The 20,839-nt window shown below is 35.4% G+C and overlaps 2 protein-coding genes and 1 long non-coding RNA gene across 4 annotated transcripts; 1 reads left to right on the top strand and 2 right to left on the bottom strand.

Moving 5' to 3' along the window:
• Positions 1-1,097: 1,097 nt before the first annotated feature.
• Positions 1,098-2,737, bottom strand: LOC147483037 (casparian strip membrane protein 2-like). The gene is made up of 3 exons (XM_086577571.1): positions 2,152-2,737; positions 1,849-1,972; positions 1,098-1,517 (listed from the first exon to the last, which is right to left on the bottom strand). Exons 1-3 carry the CDS (start codon positions 2,439-2,441, stop codon positions 1,302-1,304), a joined length of 630 nt encoding a protein of 209 aa, XP_086433697.1. The 5' UTR covers positions 2,442-2,737; the 3' UTR covers positions 1,098-1,301.
• Positions 2,738-6,523: 3,786 nt separating this feature from the next.
• Positions 6,524-16,096, bottom strand: LOC147483036 (uncharacterized). Its single transcript, XR_015206670.1, has 12 exons — positions 15,294-16,096; positions 15,134-15,196; positions 13,970-14,034; positions 13,058-13,206; positions 12,274-12,341; positions 11,992-12,191; positions 11,718-11,869; positions 11,451-11,565; positions 11,292-11,372; positions 10,771-10,883; positions 10,583-10,658; positions 6,524-8,827 (listed from the first exon to the last, which is right to left on the bottom strand). It is a non-coding gene; the product is annotated as an uncharacterized LOC147483036 (long non-coding RNA).
• Positions 16,097-16,267: 171 nt separating this feature from the next.
• On the top strand, positions 16,268-19,731 carry LOC147483035 (monooxygenase 2-like). 2 transcript variants are annotated; one of them, XM_086575753.1, is made up of 6 exons: positions 16,268-16,682; positions 16,825-16,971; positions 17,130-17,198; positions 17,963-18,128; positions 18,445-18,673; positions 19,037-19,731. In XM_086575753.1, exons 1-6 carry the CDS (start codon positions 16,609-16,611, stop codon positions 19,585-19,587), a joined length of 1,236 nt encoding a protein of 411 aa, XP_086431879.1. In that variant the 5' UTR covers positions 16,268-16,608; the 3' UTR covers positions 19,588-19,731. The 2 variants fall into 2 exon arrangements, with proteins under 2 accessions (XP_086431879.1, XP_086431880.1); XM_086575754.1 differs by having other exon boundaries at positions 16,470-16,682; positions 18,445-18,610.
• Positions 19,732-20,839: the final 1,108 nt, after the last annotated feature.

Genomic DNA, 20,839 nt, shown 5'->3' with positions numbered 1-20,839 from the left:
GAGTATTCAGGCAAGTACTCTAGAGCATTCATGGAACACAGTAGCCTTGAGGGCCAAAAAGCACAACACCGCAGAACAGACATATAATGAAAGAACAATGTGGGTGCATGTGCTCTATTTTACTACAAGGGAATGCTGGTTCAAAGATTTTTTAATCCACCACTTTCACGTATTATAAAACATGTTATCCTATGACTGGTTCAAGCCCGAAAAGCACCAGTATCTTATGCATTGTTTTTTCGATTCTCTCTGGCATTTCGTTAACCCTTTTCTTTTATAATATCCTATTCCAAATTAGTGGGGGACTATTAGTATTTTGAAATAGTGGGGGATTGTTGGAATCTCCAAGAGTATTTCAAAATACTTGTGTGTGTGTGCAAAGTGGAGGAGATGAACTATGTGTGTTCTCTCCACTTTAGTGCATTGTGTTTAGTCCCACATTGGTGAACCACCACTAGCAAGTGAGGTATATGAGGAATTCCTCTACCATAAGGGCGTGCCTTTAGGGTACAAAAGCTTTTGTGTTAGGAGGGAGGACTCACCCAAAGCCACACACGCGCGCCCGCCTGCCCCGCACCGAGTCGCGTCGGGTCGGGTTTGGACTTGGGCTTACTGTCTAGTGGGTAGTGGCTTACCAATTGCCATTACAGACGTAGAGAGAGAGACAGAACTTGTGCAGAGAAACAGAACCCCATCCGTGTATACCACTTCACCCCACCCTACAGAGAAACAGAACCCCACTTCACCCCACCCTACAGAGAAACAGAACCCCATCTTCCTTAACCAACCCTACAGAGAAACAGAACCCCATCTTCCTTAACCATTGAATCCTGTGAGGAAGACGCCATTGTTGCCTTTTTCCACTATTGGAAGGGGTGACCTTTCTGCACTATTGGAAGGGGCGAAATCTTTCTTTAAGGACAGCCTAATCTGCGCCTTGGTTATTACCTTTTATTCTGTCCTTGTCTCTTTTATTGTTTTCTTTATCCGCTTACAACAAGAACATCATCCTCGTTAGCACTTGACATAAGTGATAAGTCCTTGGAATATATTACATTACATTAAGTTCTAAACCCAATTACCCTGAGCAGCAAGAGTATGAAATGGACACCGATAAAATCATTTTTGCTCATTTTACCCTCCTGACAGTTGACAAATTAAAATACCCCAAATACTAGTACACATATACACCAATACATTGAAATTACACCATAATCATAAAAAAAAAAACAACAACAACAGGAAAATATCACTCAAGAAACAATCTGTCACATCTCAGATGGCGTGTGCATATCCTATCGTCAGTGCTTCCTGAGAACCAAAGCAGAAATCACAACCAACAACATGAGAATAACGGCGGCCACAAAAGATACCACCACGGCCCCACTAATGCGTTGACAGAAATCATTGAATTGTTGACAAATGGCAATCCAGTTTGCAGTTGAATTCCCATTATGTGCCAAGTAGACAATTGAAGCAGCAGCTGCGGAAGCGGCAGAGCTTACTGCAATCATCACCTGCCATGGATGGTATGGATCACTACTCGTATAGGTAACTGTTCTGAAAATACTGTCATTTGAATTATGTCTAGGGGCACTTCTATTATTCAAAGTCCATATCTGATGTAGACGACAACCATACCTGATAGGATTATATGAAATTGTTTTGAAGAGTAGATTTGTACTTCATAGGAATGAGCAAGTAGCATTGCTGTGAATCTCAGTAACTTGAGATTCATTGTTAACGGTTCTCAAAAACATACTGTCAAGTGTCAAGCTAACCTTAGTGCTTCTCAGATTTTTTGTTTAATATTCAAGCACAAAAGCATTTCAAATGATATATACTTACTGTATCGAAGATGAGGAGAAGCAACCTTGCACCTACTATTTGTGGCCGAACTATACCAATTATTGAGAAAGGAAGAGAGAGGACAAGGTAAGCAGTGACTATTGCATTTGCGACCACAAAAAACCTGCAGAAGTTCATATAAGTAAGATACATGCAGTTTTGTTCAAGACTGTCTATGAAGTTTCTTCTTTTTACAGATTTTCATAGATGGTCTTGCATACATGCATACACGCACACACACACAACCAAAATTCCTATGTTAGTAAAGAACGTACAATATTTAATTATTTATATCTCACTTACGTAAAAGCAGGAAGATCATCGTAGCTAGCTTTGAACTGAAAGAACTGAGTAACAAATGGGAGTGTTTGATCAGTAGTTCCCATGACAGTAGCGGCAGCAAGAGCAGCAGCAATTGCAACAATCCTCAAAATGAAGTCAAATATTGCAACTCCTCTCTTCCATCCTCTCTTCTCATGTTTAATAACTTTACTGGTTGCAACTATTGGAGCACCCTTAGCTGCTGCCTTTGCTTTAGTATCGGTGTTGGTCTCTTTGACACTGATGACTGTTGAGTCGCTACTCTTCATCATGGTTGATATAGTTATTACTTATTACTTGTAACAGATGATGGAAACAAGAAAGGCGCTGAAGTTTTAAGAGAAACTAAAAGCTTTTGAATGTGAAAGGTTAGATAGATGAACCTTATATAGAGGGGCCTATATAGAGTTTAGATCTTAGAATGCTAGTTGTTGAAGTATAATGGAGAAGTTGATGAAGTTGTTGCACAGGTTAGTAGGAGCAGGGAGCTAGAGTTGTTAACTGACCACACTTAATGGTTTTTGTATTAGGTTCATGTGTAACTTTTGGGAACTGTTTAAGTAAACACCAATTAGTATTGTGCCTAGCATGACAGTAAATGTCAGGGGATAGTCCAGGACTCTAGGGAAACTAATTCAATTTGGTTCGCTGTTTGCTCTACAGAAAAGACTGATTTATTGGTGTTGAAAAGGTATATTGGATTGCTATGCTGCTCACATAGATGATAGATCACGAAGTAAACAATTTGTCAAAATCATGATTTAGTTCAGAAAAGCAGTTCATAGATCATTAACTCTACACCTTACCGAGCTGTTATATTAAAATAAAGATGGAAATGATAAAAAGGTACAAGGGGAATTCTACTAAAATATAATTGAAATGTGTATGCGTTTGGTCTAACTAATTAATTAGACAATTGGATGCTTTAAAGTATTCATCTAAACAACCATATACCTTGTAATCTACTGCACAAAGAAGAATCTGGGAAATTTAAGTACTTGGTTTACAATAATGTCTTAATTAATATGCTACATGAACGCAATCTTTCAATGTTTATGAACTAATGAGGTTTTAATACCAACGCCACTCACTCTCAAAGATATACATACAAGGTTGTGTTTGTTTACCAAGTAAATTTGTGAGGCAACTTCTACCCAAAACATACTCAGGGAGTGACTCTCATGGACAAAACGGCGAAAAAATAACTCTCGACACCACCTTTTTTTTAATCACTTACAAGGACCGGATAGATGAAAGGTCAAGTATACCCTTGACGTTAAATAAAAAACAGTTCCGTAGATGAAAGGTCAAGTATACTCCTAACGCAAAATAGTGATTGTTCATACTTAGATATGATCAGTAAGAACACCTAGTGGAATATGAATAATCAAAATTGTTTATACCTATTTGGGGTATGAACAATGTTGATGTATAAATAATGATTGTTCATACCTCAACATAAGCTATATATGAACAATCACTATTCATACGAACAATAATTGTTCATCATTGTTCATACTTCAATATGAGCTGTGCACAATCACTGTTCATACCTCAACATGAGCTATGAATAATCACTATTCGTATGTGTTGGGAAAAACGATATCAATCGATTCCCACTAAGATAGCTTGAATATGAACACTCTAAACTCCAATCGAAAAATCTAAGTTTTCACTACAACTAATAACCACAAACCTAAGCTATGGAATTAACTATCACAAACAAGCAATAAAAATATAAAATAATAACTTACCACAATGAGACACAAGATATAACGTGGTTTGACTAATGATGCCTACTTCCACAAGAGCAAATCGTTTTATAAGTGTGGGAATGAAGATTACAATCACTCATCTCAAGTCTTACTATATCTCTTTTCACTAATCTCTCTCCTTACAAATTTTATCTCTTTGCAAGGGTTTTCTCTCAATTTTGGTTGCTTTCAAAATTGGTGTATCTCAAATACTTATTTTACCCAAAAACCTAACTTTGGTTTTATAGTGTTATGAAATTTCAATGCGTTTGCAAAATTTTGGTTCCAACCGACATTCCAATGTCAAATTATCAGTAGTATTTGCTCCTAACGACGGATGCAAATTGCTCGAGCTCCTTACGAATGATGCCATGATATCATCCAACCCACATGTGGACGATGCCACCAAGTCATACCATCACATGTGGGACCCCAATAGTACGAACAATCATTGTTTATACTTTAACATGAGCTATGCACAATCATTGTTCATGCCTCAACATGAGCTATGAACAATCATTGTTCATACTTTAACATAATGTATGATTAATAAGAACATCTATTTGGAGTATGAACAATTATTCATACCTATTTGGTGACCTCAGCTATGAGTTATGAACAATTAATATTCATAATTGTTCATACCTATTTAGATATCTCAATATGAGTTATAAACAATCACTGTTTGTATGAATAATCATTGTTTATGTCTCAACATGAGCTATGAACAATCATTGTTCATACCTCAACATAATGTATGATCAGTAAGAACACATATTTTGGGTATGAACAATCACTGTTCATACATCAACACTGTTCATACCTCAAAACATGAGCTATGAACAATCAATGTATGAATATTTATTGTTCATACTTCAACATGAGCTATGCACAATTATTGTTCATACATCAACATAATGTATAATTAGTAAGAACACCTATTGTAATATGAATAATTAATGTTAATACATATTTGGAGTATGAACAATCATTGTTCATATAACAACATAGTGTATGAGGTATGGTCATCAATTTGGGTACAAATAACCTCTAAATTTATTTGCTTTATAAACACTAGTAAATGGGCACGTGCATTGCACGTGCTAGGAAAGAAAAATTGGGGAAAAGAATGAATGCATGTAAATTAGAATAGTAAATTAAAAAGTTCAATAAGGAAAAAACACTTCAATACGCTAGTTGTATTCTTTGTTCGATTCTAATTATGATGCTCTACTATCAGCTTTTTTTTTTTTTTTTTTGTTTAAATAAGTAGGTAGCTTGGACAGAGAAAGAATTTGTAGCTAGCTTAATTAATTTAATTATTTATTTAGAAACGATCACATTTGGAAACAATTAGATAAAATGCATTGGACACTGTTAATATTTGGAGTGAATATGTGGAGTAAATTGAATATGTAAATAATAGCTTACCGGAAGATGGTTATGTAACAAAATTACAATTTAAAAGCTTTCAATATAATGTGGATCTTATTTCATGTGTATAGAGATTGAATGATTCAAATGTTGGAGTGTTGATTTTTTCGAACCATCCGTATGGAGGCGACAAAAGGAAGAAATAATGGATGCTAGCTAGTTGCAACACTAAATTCTTATATTGGTTATTGGTCCCCATTCTGAAAATGTTATTAGCACCCAACGCCACATGCATAACTTTGGCAGGCGTCGGGCTTCAATTTGATTAACATAATGCAATGGAATGTTAGTTCTTTGAGAGTCAAATTAAGTGTAATGGGTCTCTATCCAATGAATTAAGAATTTCAGAAAGAGTTTTCCTGTTCTTGAGTTGTCGGTTAGTCGATATACGATCAGTAGATGATGACCCTTCAAGCAGTGCAATTTTTGTGTTCTTGGAACTGAAAAATTGAAAGTTAAATTTCTATTAACTGGAGTAATGTAAAGTATATGAACGTGTGAGAACTTTACCTGTTCATTAGATGTTTAATTTCAGGAATTTCCAAGTTGTAATAAATTCTTGTCGCCCTTGTCGAATTTACATAGTATACACCTGAAATATTTTAAAAATTAGTTCATTCCAAGCGAAGGAATAAAATAGTAATATACAGTGATAATTATATTCATAATAATGAAGTCACCATTATAGATATCAACAGTCAACAATGTTACAACGACCACGGGCTGATCCACAGTAATGATATCTTTGTCAACCAAGTCCACTCCATTTTCCCATAATGTAATCCTCATTTTTTTCCCAATGGGTGATAATGTTTTGTGAGTATATAGATACAGGTAAGAAGTTTTTCATATTCATTAAAAAACAAAATTATTGAAAGTTGACCTCTCAGTCCTCAAGTGAATATTTCTCAGTTGCTTTATTCCTTTGGTAAACGTTATGGTTGACATTCCTTCAAGCACGCCATATACATCTGATAGAGATTATAAAGAGATATTTGTTATAATATATATATATATATATATCTATGTGTGTGTGTGTGTGTGTGTGTGTGTGTGTATTTGTAGTTTTATATATATTCTCAATGTACCTGTTAGATTTGTGATTTGTTTGTAACGATTGCTGATGTTATCAAATTCAACAAAAGCAAACTTGTACGTCAGAATTTCTAATTGAGTTTCACTTAGCAGTCTAACAAATGTGTCCCATTTAAAAAGTATAACAAACTCATTTTCATTAGGCCGATAATTCGAGACTGTTTGTACAATGAAATTTTCAGCAGCATACACGCAGCCTTCTCGGATAACTTTTGAGAATTTTTCTGCTTGCTTCTTTGGAACAATTGCATGCATTTGATTTCCCTGAAACCAAAATATACGAAATTAGTTAGTAATTGTTTGCAATAAAAATAATGGAAAAGGAATTTGTGCAATTCAAATGAAATTGGCTAACTTGATCATCTATCAAAACCATGTCAAATCTGTTAGTTTTTCCTTGCACTTCTTTTCCGATGCTCCATTTTCTAGAGACGCGGAACTTAATTTTGCATTGCTGATCCTAGTCATTTATGTCATACAAAGGAAGATATCCCGACGTTGTCATTTCAAAGGAAGCCTATAAAATTTTAAAGTCAGAGGAATATAGACCATGGAAGGATTGCTATTTCATTTAAAAAAACTACATGACTATGAAAAAAAAAGAGATGATGAAACAATGCAGTAATGAGTCTAAGTGAGCTACTATATTGCTCTAACATAGACATAAGATTGGGCTAGTAGGTTCTATGTTAGCGTATTTGATGGCGTTAATCATATAAGCTTGTGACTGAGATAGTAGTAAGTATTGATGACACGATGGAGTAAAAAAATTGATGTATACCGTCATCAGTACATAATTATAAAGGTCCTTGCATTGTTGAATTACGCCAAAAATCGAGTTCATGGGCATAACACGCGGTGAAAACACAGTTGGTTGCACCAAGACCCACATAAACCAATTTTGCAAAAAAAGAAAGTAGGGTAGCTAGGATAGCCAACGATAGTGCATGACAAAGAATAGGACATAAGATTATTGATCAACTTCTTAATATTTGCCTCGAACTCTTGGAGATGCACATTGGTTGAGAAGGTCATCAATGTGAAGAGTGATCATGGTTTTGTAGTCCAGTCCCCCTAAATTGAGAGCAAGACCTAACAAAACTTAAGATACAACCTATACTTTTTGAAGAAGCATATGGTGTATTACTGAGTTTTCAAACTATCAAACCGTCAATAAACTATACACAGGAACTGAACTTTTGGAAGTAATTCGCTGATAAAAAATTACAGTTCACATGAGACATGAGAGTGCTTGAGTACACTAACTTATCGTACAGGAAATTGAAGCTCATTGATGTGTTTACTCTGTAGATATACAAAAGCCTCACAAAATTTTTCATATGTTAAGCCTTCTTCACGAGCGAGTTAAGTGTTGGAGTTCAAACACGTGTAACCTGTTGCTTATACACTTACTAGTCCCCCAGGTTTGAGAATGTAAATTGGTGGGTAAGTAACCTCTTCTCATCACTCTCGTCGGTCTCTAGACCATCATCCTCTTCTTCATAATCAATCTCAGTTTCCTTTCCATTGAGCTTGTGTGATTCTGAAAATCGTACTTGGGAATACTCACCTCCGATAGGAGGATTGTCAAACTCGATCTGCTGCATTTCTGATTCTATTAACGCTTACATTCGTGCTCTCGCTCTGCCTCTTGGATAAGTGCAGTAGAGGAAGGAGTAAATGAAGCAACATTTAGTCATTGGAATTGTTATTGTTGTGTAAAGAGCGTTGGCAAGTGATGCAACATTCTCCCTATCTGTTTCAATCTCAACAGTTTGGCTAGACCCTCGAGGAACAGGTTTATATCCATTACTGACAATTCCCTTTCTCAAACACAACAGGGCAAAGGACTTCCTTAGAGCAAGGAAAAGCAACATAATAAAACAATTGAGTTCTTTAGAAATTCTATTGTTCAAGGAGGAAATAGTAAAGGCAAAGCTTGAAATAAGGTCCATAATGTTGTCAAAGATAGTCCACAGACCAAAAGCCAAGTAAAAGGAAACACATAATTCATTCAGATGAATATGAATAATAACTTTAGCACTTACCTTCTTTAGTGGATAAGCCGTTTTAAGACACGTAGCACATTTATCGTATATAGGATAATAGAATATGCATTCAGAGCTGTTGTTCTTTTGCAAGGACATCAACCATGGTATGCATTGACACCTAGATTCACACTGTGTAAGAGGCGGGTTTGATAGCATTTGTGGCGTGATGGATATCAAGGATTTGCAAGTAAGACAAAAACGAATGCAATCACCAAGAAACAGAGATGATATGACCAACTCTAAAACCTCGGCTGGAAGGTCATTCCAACTCTCTTTTATAATTTCAGTTTTGTAGTTCCCCACCTTCGGGACTTCTTTCTTAACCTACAAAATATGTTGTCCAGGATTAGAACAATATCTTTTACATTAATCAGGCCATATAATCCAACTCAGAAAACATGGCATGTAGTTTAATGAAAAATAGACTATTATACATTGGTGCTAAACATTTTAGGTAGACCCTTTATAGGCTTATATTAGATCAGTATGCAATAAGAGTTAATATCCCACTTGGTATTGCTTTAAAAAATGGTGGAGCTTTCCGCAATCCCAAAGACACAGCATATATTGATTGTACTTTCTTTGCTAGAAAATGGAGACTATCCCATGGATTTCAAGTTTATGATTGTGGCAATCTCCTAATCAAGCCTTAATTCAGTTTACAAATCAAAGGAGAAAAGGTAAATAAATAGCCTTTAATTTTGTGTCAAGCCGTGAATTCCAAGTTTGTAATTCTGGGCGTCACATGCCTAAATTTCAAACTACAAATCAAAGGAAAAGTGTACATGACAAAGAACAACACCACAGACGACTGATATAATTGTGTGTAAAAGAAAATATAAAAGTAACTTATATTAGAAAGTAAGGAAAGATATTGAGCGATAGACTGATAGACAAATTACCTGTGGTTCGCAATTGGGCACCATCCAAAACTAGGAGTGTAAAAAAAAACCGTTGACCCATCATCCGGTAGGGTACCCGGTCTTCACCCGCCACCCAAATCCGCACCGACCCGAAAATAGACCCGCCCTGCCCCGCCACTGTTTTTATGCGGTCGGGCTATGGGTATAGGTTCTATGTTCAAACCCGACCCGTCAAGCCGCCCAACCCACACAGTGTCAAAAGCCGTTGACCCAACCCCGTTGACCCTCACAATTTTAAGACTCTAACTCTAATATTTTTGTATTTTGTTTATAATTTCTTTTAACTTTTGTAGAAATTTGAGAGATATGAATACAAACTTATGAGTTCAATATCAATTTCACATATTCAAGTTTGAACATTGGGAAAATATCAAAAATTCAAATTCAACTTTCGAATTTTGGAGAAGATAAATCATTCATCCTTGTATTCATTTTGAATTCTTTTAGTTTATATTTTATTGTTTTGTACCATAGATCCTCGCTCCCATCTTCATTTTATCATGCTATGGAAAATAATCAATTTACAAATGGTAAATCACAATAAATAAGTTTCAAATTTACAAATATGGTTTTGGATTCAAATTCAAGTTTTTTTATTTTTGTTTATTTTTTATTGATTGATTCCATTTTTTTCTATATACTGTGAATTGGAAATATATTACTTGCAGAATTAGAACGTTTTTTTTTAGTGAAATTGGGTTAAAATGATAATTTCCACCCGACCCAGATGACCCGCCCCGTAAACTGACCCAACGGGCCGGGTGATGGTACTAAGACATGACACTTCAACCCGCCCGCCCCCCCATCGGGGACCATTGGATTTGTATCCCCTAACCCCGCCCCCATCACTATTTGACCCGTGGTTGACCCGCCCCGCCCCGTATTACACCCCTACCCAAAACGGTCCTTCCCAATAACCGAATTTTCTTCCACATGGTAAGGTAATTGTTATAGTTCCATCATCCATGTCAAATTTGAACAACCTTGTATAACCATTAAAAGTGAGAAAACAATCCAGCAGGCTTGGTAGGTGACCTTGTCTGAAACCCACACAACATATCAACGCCGAAAATCTAAATGCAATGAGTAAATAAACCGAAGGACAGCTGGTAAAAAATTCAAAGAAAATTCGATTGACGTGATCAAGAAGGTATACGTAATTGGAAGTTCCAGTTGAAATTCGCAGAATCCTCAAAGAGCTTGGCAAAGTGAGGCTTGCAGTACAGAAATCCCTACATTAAGGAATAGTTGCTCAGCTCAAAAAAAGGAACCAAATTTTTAAGAGTTGGCTTCTTAGTATATCTCATAGTATGATGTAATAACTAACAATGGATGATATCTTACCCCCTTAATTAACAGGATCTGTCTAGTAGCAGTAGGTTCAACTAAGCATAATACAATTTGTTTGAGTGTTGTTTTGCCACTGCCTATTCTGCCAACAATACTAGATTTCATGCCTACATGAAAAGCGCATATGAGAACTTGCACGATAAGTGGGGCATATGCGGGGCATAGCTAACGTACAAAGATTTCCCACCATAGAAATATATCAACATTCATCATATATTTTGCATGTTCAGTTTTATTTTGAACTTCATAGGATGAGTTATTTTGAAACCCATCTGGCAATGTATGATCTCCAAATCAATATTTGGCATTCTGCAGAAAAATCAGATCAGGGCCAATTTTTAAATAACCAGAGCATGTAAACACAAATAGCTTGAGAATAATAAAAGTGTATCTGTGCATGCAATGTTAGATAAATGTATATATCTAATTTTAAATTTACCACAAGAACATTGTCTTTGGTGTTGCCTCTGCGACAAACATATAGAAGGTTGAATTAGCAGAATAAGTTGCATTACCTCTAGAACCCAGACCACCCCTCCAGTCAGTTGAGTGGGGAGATGTCACATCCATTCCTCGAGGTTGGAGCATGAAACTACCTACAAAATTTTGATGGTTATCAATTTTCCTAACAGATATTCTTCCAGATGAATTTGGTGCAGGTCGGAAGTTGAGACCTATCATTGATGGCCTTCCCGCTACTTGTGGAGGCGACTTGTTAAGAGAAGCTTCAAGTTTTTCATCAGCACATTTGTTCTTTGTGGTGTCAAAAGAAAATGATGCAGCAACGATCTGCACACAAATTCAATTTTGATGTTTAAAGAAAATAAGAAGACACGACTTTCTATACTTTCTTTTTTTTTGCCAAAAATATTTTCTTCCCTTTTCAAAATGGAAGTGATGGCGTGATGACAACCAAAAACACCTTTAAAAAAACACACTACCTGGATGGGGCTAGCTGCAGTCAATGGCCCACCTACAACAACCTGACCATCTGTGCTAGAGAGACACACACTAAGCCCACTGGTTCTTGAGGATGCTCCTCCTACTTACTATGAAGGAAAGACCCAAACAGCGAAAAGATTTCAAAGCATCCCTGAATCCAGAATATCCCTAATTATTGAACCCTTACTAATGATGTAATAATACACAATGAAATTTATTTAAAAAAAAAAAAAGGAGACAGCAACGATCTCAGTTGCTTCATTCCTTGGATACCTGTTAGATTTGTGATTTGTTTGTAACGACTGCTAATGTTGTCAAATTCAGCAAAAGCAAACTTGTATAGCTGAATTTCTGATTGAGTTTCACTTAGCAGTCTAACAAACGTATTTAAAAAGTATAACAAACGCATGTTGAACAGGCCGATAATCCGACATTGTCACACTTACACCTGGATCTAATCCATTAACATAAATCTACAATAAAAGCAAAATTTTAGTCACCAAATTACATAAGTAATCAATGGGCAAAATAGACGGGTATGAGTGTATGACTCACTGTTGTGCTGATAGAGTTGCCATTGCACTGGATTGTTTGGGCAAAGCCTCCAGGTGATGCATATTCATCTATGATTATCGCAAAAGCTAATTTAAGAAACTTAAAAAGAATTGTTTAATAAAGTGACAAAGTAAAAAAATAATGTTCATTTGCTTCCATTTACAAATGCATACTACTATTATGTAATCAATGCATTCTAATGATTACCTACGTCATCAACCATCAAGGCATCACATGATTAATCAATAATCAGTAGATTGGAAGTAAGGAATGAAAGATTATCAGAACTTGTAATGCATCTCAATACAGTGTTCCAAGGTATTTGAAGCATACAATGCAGGGTTCATTAAGAGCAGAGCTTCCAACCTGTCTCTAGATATATTTTTCACAAAGCTTTACATTTTTCAACCTCCTATCCAATTCCTTCCTCCCCAAGTAAAGGGGTCATCTAATTTATTTGGAATAAGCAAAAAAGGCGAGGATCCTCTAAAGTGAGAACCCTCTAAAATAGACATAAACCAAAGTTCAATAGATGCAATGAAGATTAAAAATGATAGAGTTGTCTATCCATCATTAATTGCTAATCAAAATTGCGTAGTCAGAGAAGTATCAAAGTAGTCAGTAGTCAGAGAAGTATCAAATGAGATTTGTTTATCATCAATTGATTCAGTTACTGTCACAGCTAGTAGGTTTAGTACACCCCTTATATAATTAAACAGATGACAACCAAGAAAAACAGAAAATAAGACAAATAAGTGTGGGTAGTTTCAGGTTGGATCAATACCTTTCACATGTTCATTCACAATATGGATTGATGGATTTGCCTCTAATTTGTTGAGCATATGAGGCATTCTTTGTCGGTATCTGCTTTCACGTTAGTAACATTGATTTGAGCATTGTGTTGTTCTTTTGCATCTTTTGAACCATGACGAACTAAAGTAGAACAAAGATAAAATGAAAGGCAATTATGTTTTATCTCAATTATGAACGACATACTAAGAAATATATATATATATATATATATATATATATATATATATATATATATATATATATATATATATATATATATATATATATATATATATATATATATATATATATATATATATATATATATATATTAACATTGATTTGAGCATTGTGTTGTTCTTTTGCATCTTTTGAACCATGACGAACTAAAGTAGAACAAAGATAAAATGAAAGGCAATTATGTTTTATCTCAATTATGAACGACATACTAAGAAATATATATATATATATATATATATATATATATATATTGAATGTGAGAAGGTCACATACAAAAACAGGTGAAGGTCGCATACAATCAATCTCATACAAAAGAGAAATATAGATGGGCTAAATGCCATACCAACAATGATTCCATTTAACCAAATTCAAAGCGAATAAATTTTCTAGGACCCAACTAAAGCGTTTGAAAAGGAAAGAACGTAGTATTTTTTTTTTTTTTTTTTTTTTTTTTTTTTTTTAATAAAAAGAACGTAGTAAATTAGTAATGCCTTTTCATTCATTTTTTTTCCTTTCGAAATCTTAAATTGGAATAAAAAGTTAACTGGAAAATTAATTAAAATGTGAAAAAAAAGGAGTGAAAAAAAAAGACAACTATTCTGAACGAAAATAAAGTTTTACAAAAACAAACAATATTTAGTTCCCTAAATATTCTGAAGCATACCTGGCGGTGTTTATGTAATGAAGCACTCCTTCTACCAACAGCAACTTGTGTTTGACAAAGTGAGACTAACCAATCCAAATAAAACGTAAATGTGAGGATGAAATTTATCTTGCATTTTCTCAAACAATTAAAAGTGAACAGGACAGAAAGAAAAGGTAAGTAAACCTATTTCTAACAAGAGAAGTTTTTCTGCAATTGCCTATGAATTAAATGAACCAACGAATAAACCCCCATAGAGAATTTATTCGCCATGGAATTTAGATCAAAACTTGGAAGGAGAGAGAAGAAGAGAGCGTCATTTTTATTCGTGAAATTAGTACAGTTAGTTATTAGGGAAACTATCCAATTGGTGCGTTTTTCTATTAGGAACGGGTTTCTTATACCTTATATACCTTATTTTGGTGCTGCTAGCCATGGATTGTTTGTGAAGGCGGCTCTTGAAGCATTTTATAGAAGTAGTGGTCTACCGTCCCATCCTAGTATCAAGGAATGCCATTCAAATTTGGATAGATATCAACGCCAAACTCATTTTCTATAATTTCCAGTCCCACACTGAAAACTTTAATTAATACTATTAACAGTTTCCCATTTTCAATCATTTGTAACTGCTCATGTAACACAAAAGAGAATTTATTGGTTGGCAAGTATTATTAAGTTATGTTTGCTTCTTGTATCTTGGCATGGACCATACATGCCCGGCCAGATACAACCTCATCGTCTGAGTAAACTCTGTATTGACTCAAGAAAAAACATTCAATGGCGCATGATATGTGCACTTGGGAATCCAAGCCTCTTGAATGAGACCATTAAAGCAAGCTATCTCAAGATCCACATCATATTGAACACCTTCAAGATCTTAATGTGACTCTTAGGATATTATTTAATAATAACACCAATTAGAGTTCCTCACCCTCGATTCAACACCAAATATGGTCCCAAAGTTGTTTGAATTGCTATGAAGAGGAAAATACCAATTTGAAATCTTGAGAGAATGGCCATAATTAAATTTAGCAATCAAATTTATTTACTATCAATGATATCTACGCACTGACCTTATCAACCTTCTCATAATTTTTTTGGAAAAGTATCGAAATGGTTGGTTGGGGAAAAAAATAACTGAAAACTTGGTATAAGAAAATGGGGCAACAGATTAGAAGACCATACTTTTCCGTTGAGGCGGGAAGTTGGGTAAAAAAAGTCCTGGATGATAAAGGCACTATTCTGCGACTGGAACAAAAAAAAAAAAAAATAGAAAAGGAAAAAGTAAGAAATAGAACAATACGAAAATTGCAGACAAATTTGAAGAAATAAACAAAATCCCTACCTATGCGCTTTAGAGTAGGTTTTAATTCATCAATTCAATCAGCAGAAGAATGATGAATTTGTTTTTTTTTAGTGGAAAGAAGATTTTGGTGGAATGACGGAGTTAAATTCGGGAGGGAACGCTTTTAATTGGGAATATCAGGAATGGAGAAGACGAACTAACGGTGTCTCTGTTTTCTTGTGATTCCGTTCCAGATGTCCCAGATGCAGTGCCTGTTCATAGGGATTTATTTTTGGAGTTCGAGTGTTGATGTGTAGCGAAATCGGAATAGACTCAAATCCGAATTCTCGGGGTCGGATGGCAATATTTCCGATCGATAGGTGGGATAAGAATAGGATATAGATTCGCCCTTTTTCACTTCCATTCTCTTGGGGTTGGGTTCCTATTAATTTTAAATGTCTCATGGGCGAGAGTTTCAGAATGTTGTTTCTTTTAATTGGGGTATATCTGTCAAACGGTGTCTTTTCTGCGAATATTATTTTTTAGAGTGTGAATAAGGAGAGTTGGGATTATGATGAAAAAGAGTTTAGAGAATTTGTGTGCTGTTTTTTTTTTTTTTCCGTTTTTTTTCGTTGTGATTTATAGAGTGATGAAAATGTGGGTATGTTTGGGTTTTTTTTTCATTGTAAGTTAAGTGATGGTAAGGAGAAATGTATATATGATTTTATCCTTTTCATGAAGAGCAAAAATAAAGTGGCTGTCCAACTTTCCGGTACTCTTTGGATTAAAAACTTTGGTGTAAAACCGGAATACGGAAACTAATTGGAAAATCCCTTATCCGTATTATATATAAGATACCATAATATATATATATATATATATATATATTTATTTATTTATATTTATTTATTTATTTTTGGGACCTTAGACAATTTAGTGAAAGTCAGTTTACCGCTGATAGGGGCGGCTTGGACCCATGTGTCTGCTGTTCAGTATCTTCATTATTAGTAAGAACGAATTTGTGAGTTGTGACTGAAACATCACCTTTATTTTTATTTGTCAGTTCAATTTTTGGGCAGCTAAATAAAATTTTCAGGCAGTTAAATAGTATTTTCGGGCAGCTACCCCACCAAGTAGCTGATGTATTGTGTACAGCAAACAGTTTCCTGTCCAGATATTTATTCTGATCTTCATTATGTATCTAAGATGATGTCATGGCTTACAAAATACTGGCTGCTGCTTATTTTGTTGTCTTTCCACTCTCTCTATACTTAAGCTAATATGTATATATACTGAGAAGTGGACGCAGAGGAAGTAGATTCATTTGGTACCTTGGAAGCAAAGCAGGCTGAGCTGATTTTTAAGTTCATTGCAAATGGAGACGGTTGAAGATATTGTGATTGTTGGTGCTGGGATAGCAGGACTCACCACAGCCTTGGGGCTTCATAGGTATATACTCTGCTAAATATATCCCCAAATGAATAAGGATACGCCGTTGATTAATTTTAAATAATTTGTTTTGTTCTAATTTTAGAGGGTTTAAGGATTAGCTAGTAGCATGACTTACAAAAATTTATCAAGTTAAATATAGGTTGGGATTAAGAAGCTTGGTTTTGGAGTCGTGGAGTGATTTGAGAGTGACTGGATTTGCGTTATCAAATTGGACAAATGCTTGGAAGGCTCTTGATGCACTTGGCATTGGGGATTCCCTTAGGCAAACTCATCAGGAACTTACAGGGTAAGTAAACTACCATGGATTTGAGTGGCTTATTATTACCAGTGAATTTTCCAGTTACAATAGATTGATTGGATGAATTAGAAAGTAGAAGACAATTACATGAAGGCATCATATCTATATCCTAAGTGATATATCGCTGTATGTTTTGTCCTCTGCAGTGCTGTTGCTGCATCTATTGTTTCGGGATTGCCTTTGTCGGAAATGTCATTTCAAGTCAAAGCAAAACAGTGAGTTTTTCCAGAACATATACATTTCTAAACGAATATTGTAAATTTGTTCTGTTCCTACACACATAATCCTATTTAGTTGATGTAATGTTGTGGAGTTTTCTTGAGAAATTGGCAGTCTAATACATCGACAGTTTTTTAGTGTTAGATAACGTTGTTCAGTCAAATGTTTTTTGATAGGCCTGTTCAGTCAATTTCATTATCATCTACGCCCTTTCTTCCCTCCCGGCTATTTATACATGAAGATCGTCGTATGTTTAGCAATATATTTAGCATGTATCTATTCCCCTAATTTAGTAGTATATTAGTATAGTACTAGACATGAAATTACAGAGATGTCACAGTTTGGAAGTATATGGATCCCAAACGACCTTAGCAAAATCTAAAATAACTGAATGCGGAGACTCCCAACGTCTTAACCAGTAAGGTCTAGCCTCATACACAACTTGATTTGAAGTCACAAGGTTACTAGCATGTTTGGGTGCCTGATCTGCCGCAAAATTGGCCCCTCTCCGCACACTAGAGATGATGCAAAGACTGTAGGTGTTGCTTGTACAATTTCCATTTGGGGTCTGATGTCCCAAGGTAGTTGATCTGTACCAATTGCCGTGATAGCATCTACTGCTCAGTCGTTAGCACTGTGCAAAGATGACAGAAAGGTTTTCGAAAACTTAAAATCTAGTACAAGAGTCTTGTCATTCAATTGAGTTCAAGTAAATACTGATGACTATACCTGCACACAATTTTTAAACTTGATCATACAGTGGATATCACGAAGTTCGTTGTGTGAGAAGGATGGTGTTGCTTGAAACCCTTGCAAAGGACCTACCTCCTGGTACTATCAGGTTCTGTTCCAAGGTTGTATCAATTGAAGAAGCAGGGTACTTTAAATGGGTGCACCTGGCTGATGGATCCATCCTCAAGACTAAGGTATATATAGAAATTTCAAAAATACAGAGATTACTGGATATATGCAGTAACTCAGTAAGGTATATATGTCGTAAATGTAAGTACGTAGGACATGTATATACGAGGATACAAGATTTTATTGTGGTACAACTCTTAAGGGGTTGCTTATTTGCTAGCAATTGTGTGATTGCAAAGAAGTTGCAAATAATATCTAAAACTGAGCTTTGTAAGTAAAACAATTTAAGTTATAGATGACCTCTGTTAGTACTTACTTTAAGAGTTCATATCAAGTTGATGTGTCAAAGCCTTGAACTAACTAAATCCGACATAATTTCAGGTGTTAATCGGGTGTGATGGAGTAAATTCCGTGGTTGCAAAAGGGTTGGGTATTCAGAGGCCAACTTTTACTGGGAGGTGTGCAGCACGGGGCATTGCAGAGTTTCCCGATGGCCACAACTTTGAACCCAAATTCATGCAATTTTCAGGAAATGGCTTCCGATCAGGTTTCATTCCTTGCGATCAAAACAATGTGTACTGGTTCTTCACATACTCTTCGTCCAACAAAAGTAAGTTTGATTCCAAGTCCCAATTTGAAATCCTTTATAGGATCTCACTAGGTTTATTCACCGACCTTTCGACATGGGGAATATTGTCCCATACTTGCACTCTAACACTTAGGAGTGAAATATGTATTCCCTCCCCGCCGCACTTGGTATTGATCTGAGTCACCTCGTCAAAGAGTGATCCAGCTGATTCACAACAGATTGATATCAGGGATATGCAATTAGACGGACTTCGGAAAATGTTTTGCTCAACAACAATTAGGACTGAATACATAGAACAACATTCATGCATGCGGTTTCTATTTTTAATTATTCTTCTAATGAATGCATAACATTTGACATGGAAATATGGAATTGTGTGTGTAGACAAAGACATGGGAGAGGAAGATGACCCAGCTAAGATGAAGCAATTTGTACTAAGGAATCTTGGTAACGTGCCCAAAGACTGGGTGGATGTCGTGGAAAAAACTGAACTGAAAAGCATCACCTCCTCTCCTTTAATGCTCAGGTGGCCATGGAAGCTATTATGGCCTGGAGCAATCTACAAAGAAAATGTTTGTATTGCTGGGGATGCTCTCCATCCTATGACCCCTGATATCGGGCAAGGGGGTGTCTTGCTAGAAGATGGTGTTGTTCTAGCTAGATGTCTAGGAGAAGTCTTTTTAAGAAAACAAAGCGGAGAAATAACCACTGAAGAAGAAGAATATAGCAGTATCAAGAAAGGTTTAGAAAAGTTTGCTAAAGAGAGGAAATGGAGAAGTTTTGAACTTATTACTACATCTTATATGGTAGGTATGATGCAACAAAGTAGCTGGAAGGTGATTAACTTCGTCAGAGATAATGTTTTGTCATCGTACCTGGTTGGGCTATTATTGCAGAAGGCAGATTTTGATTGTGGGAAGCTCAAATTTTCTTGAAACAACGCTTAAGGGAGACAAACAGAGAGATGTACTCAGATTTTTAGTTTGCTGTCTCAATGATTACAAGGTAGATGTACTCGAAAGTCTACTAAAATATAAAGATAAAAACCTTGATGAATACATCACTGAGATTTCTGATGATGCGACGCTTGTTGTGAATGTGAGATTTTTTTCTATAGCTTTGAGAAGGCACAAAAACATCTAAGGAATGATCATCCAGTCTTAAAGGATAAATTTTTGTTTGGTATCAGACGTTAGGTGTTTTATGTTGTTATCTATGTGTGTGTACAATGTACCCGAGTGAGTTTGTTCATGAGTTTTTCATAATTGTAAGGTTTATAGGCGTATAGCCTAGTACTGTTATTGTAGAGATGATTCTCTCTCTAATGATCATACTCTCATGGAGGTAGAGAAGTATGTAACTTTTCGAAGTCTAATCAACAAATATGGTCCGCCTCAACCATATAATCTTTTAAAAAAAAAGTCTACTAAGGGCAACTCCAATGGAGAGTGTAAATTGTATAGAGTGTAAAGTTTACACTCTAAATATAAAAAAACTCTTTCCAATGGGGGTGATATACCGTAAATAATAGAGTATTAATTGATAGAGGAGGTGGGGAATTCCCTATCTTGCTATCAGTTGATAAATAGCTCGGGCGACACTTTAACCAACGTCCGAACAAAAAAAAATTCGGACGTCACTTTAAGTAATGTCAATTTCTAATTCTAAAGTAAAATTTTAACTTGGACTCTCAATTTAAATTAAAGAGAGATGTTACTTTAAGTGACGTCTGAGTTTAAAATTCAATTTTTTTGACACTTCTCCATTGGAGAGTATAGAGTGTGGATATTTATAGGCTATCTAATAGTATGCAATTAGAATTATAAAATCCTAATGGCACCTACGTGGAGCCTAGGTGGAGGTGTAATTTTAACCCCCCCTCCCATTGGAGATGCCCTAAAATGCATTTAATTAGAATAAGTAGATCAAGTTGTACTTAAAGTTCCGAAGGCAAAGTTAGTGCCTTACTTGTTGCATGTACTACTAATTTTTTCCTTCTAGAATCTGCATACAAGGATACAACTCTAATTGTATATCCAAGGTTTTCTTTCAAGACTTGCGAATTTTCATAATTTCATCACTAAGAAGAAAAAACACAAGCGAGTAGGTGGTAGTCAAAAAAGAAGGCCAAGATATTTTCATCACTCAAAGTTTTCATTGAGAAAGCTTTATATATTCAAAAGAAGT

Source organism: Coptis chinensis, chromosome 8 (assembly GCF_015680905.1).
Source record: "Coptis chinensis isolate HL-2020 chromosome 8, ASM1568090v1, whole genome shotgun sequence".
Classification (NCBI taxonomy): Eukaryota; Viridiplantae; Streptophyta; class Magnoliopsida; order Ranunculales; family Ranunculaceae; genus Coptis; species Coptis chinensis.
Note: the sequence above shows the minus strand (reverse complement) of the source record. Positions and strands in the feature narration are given on the sequence as shown.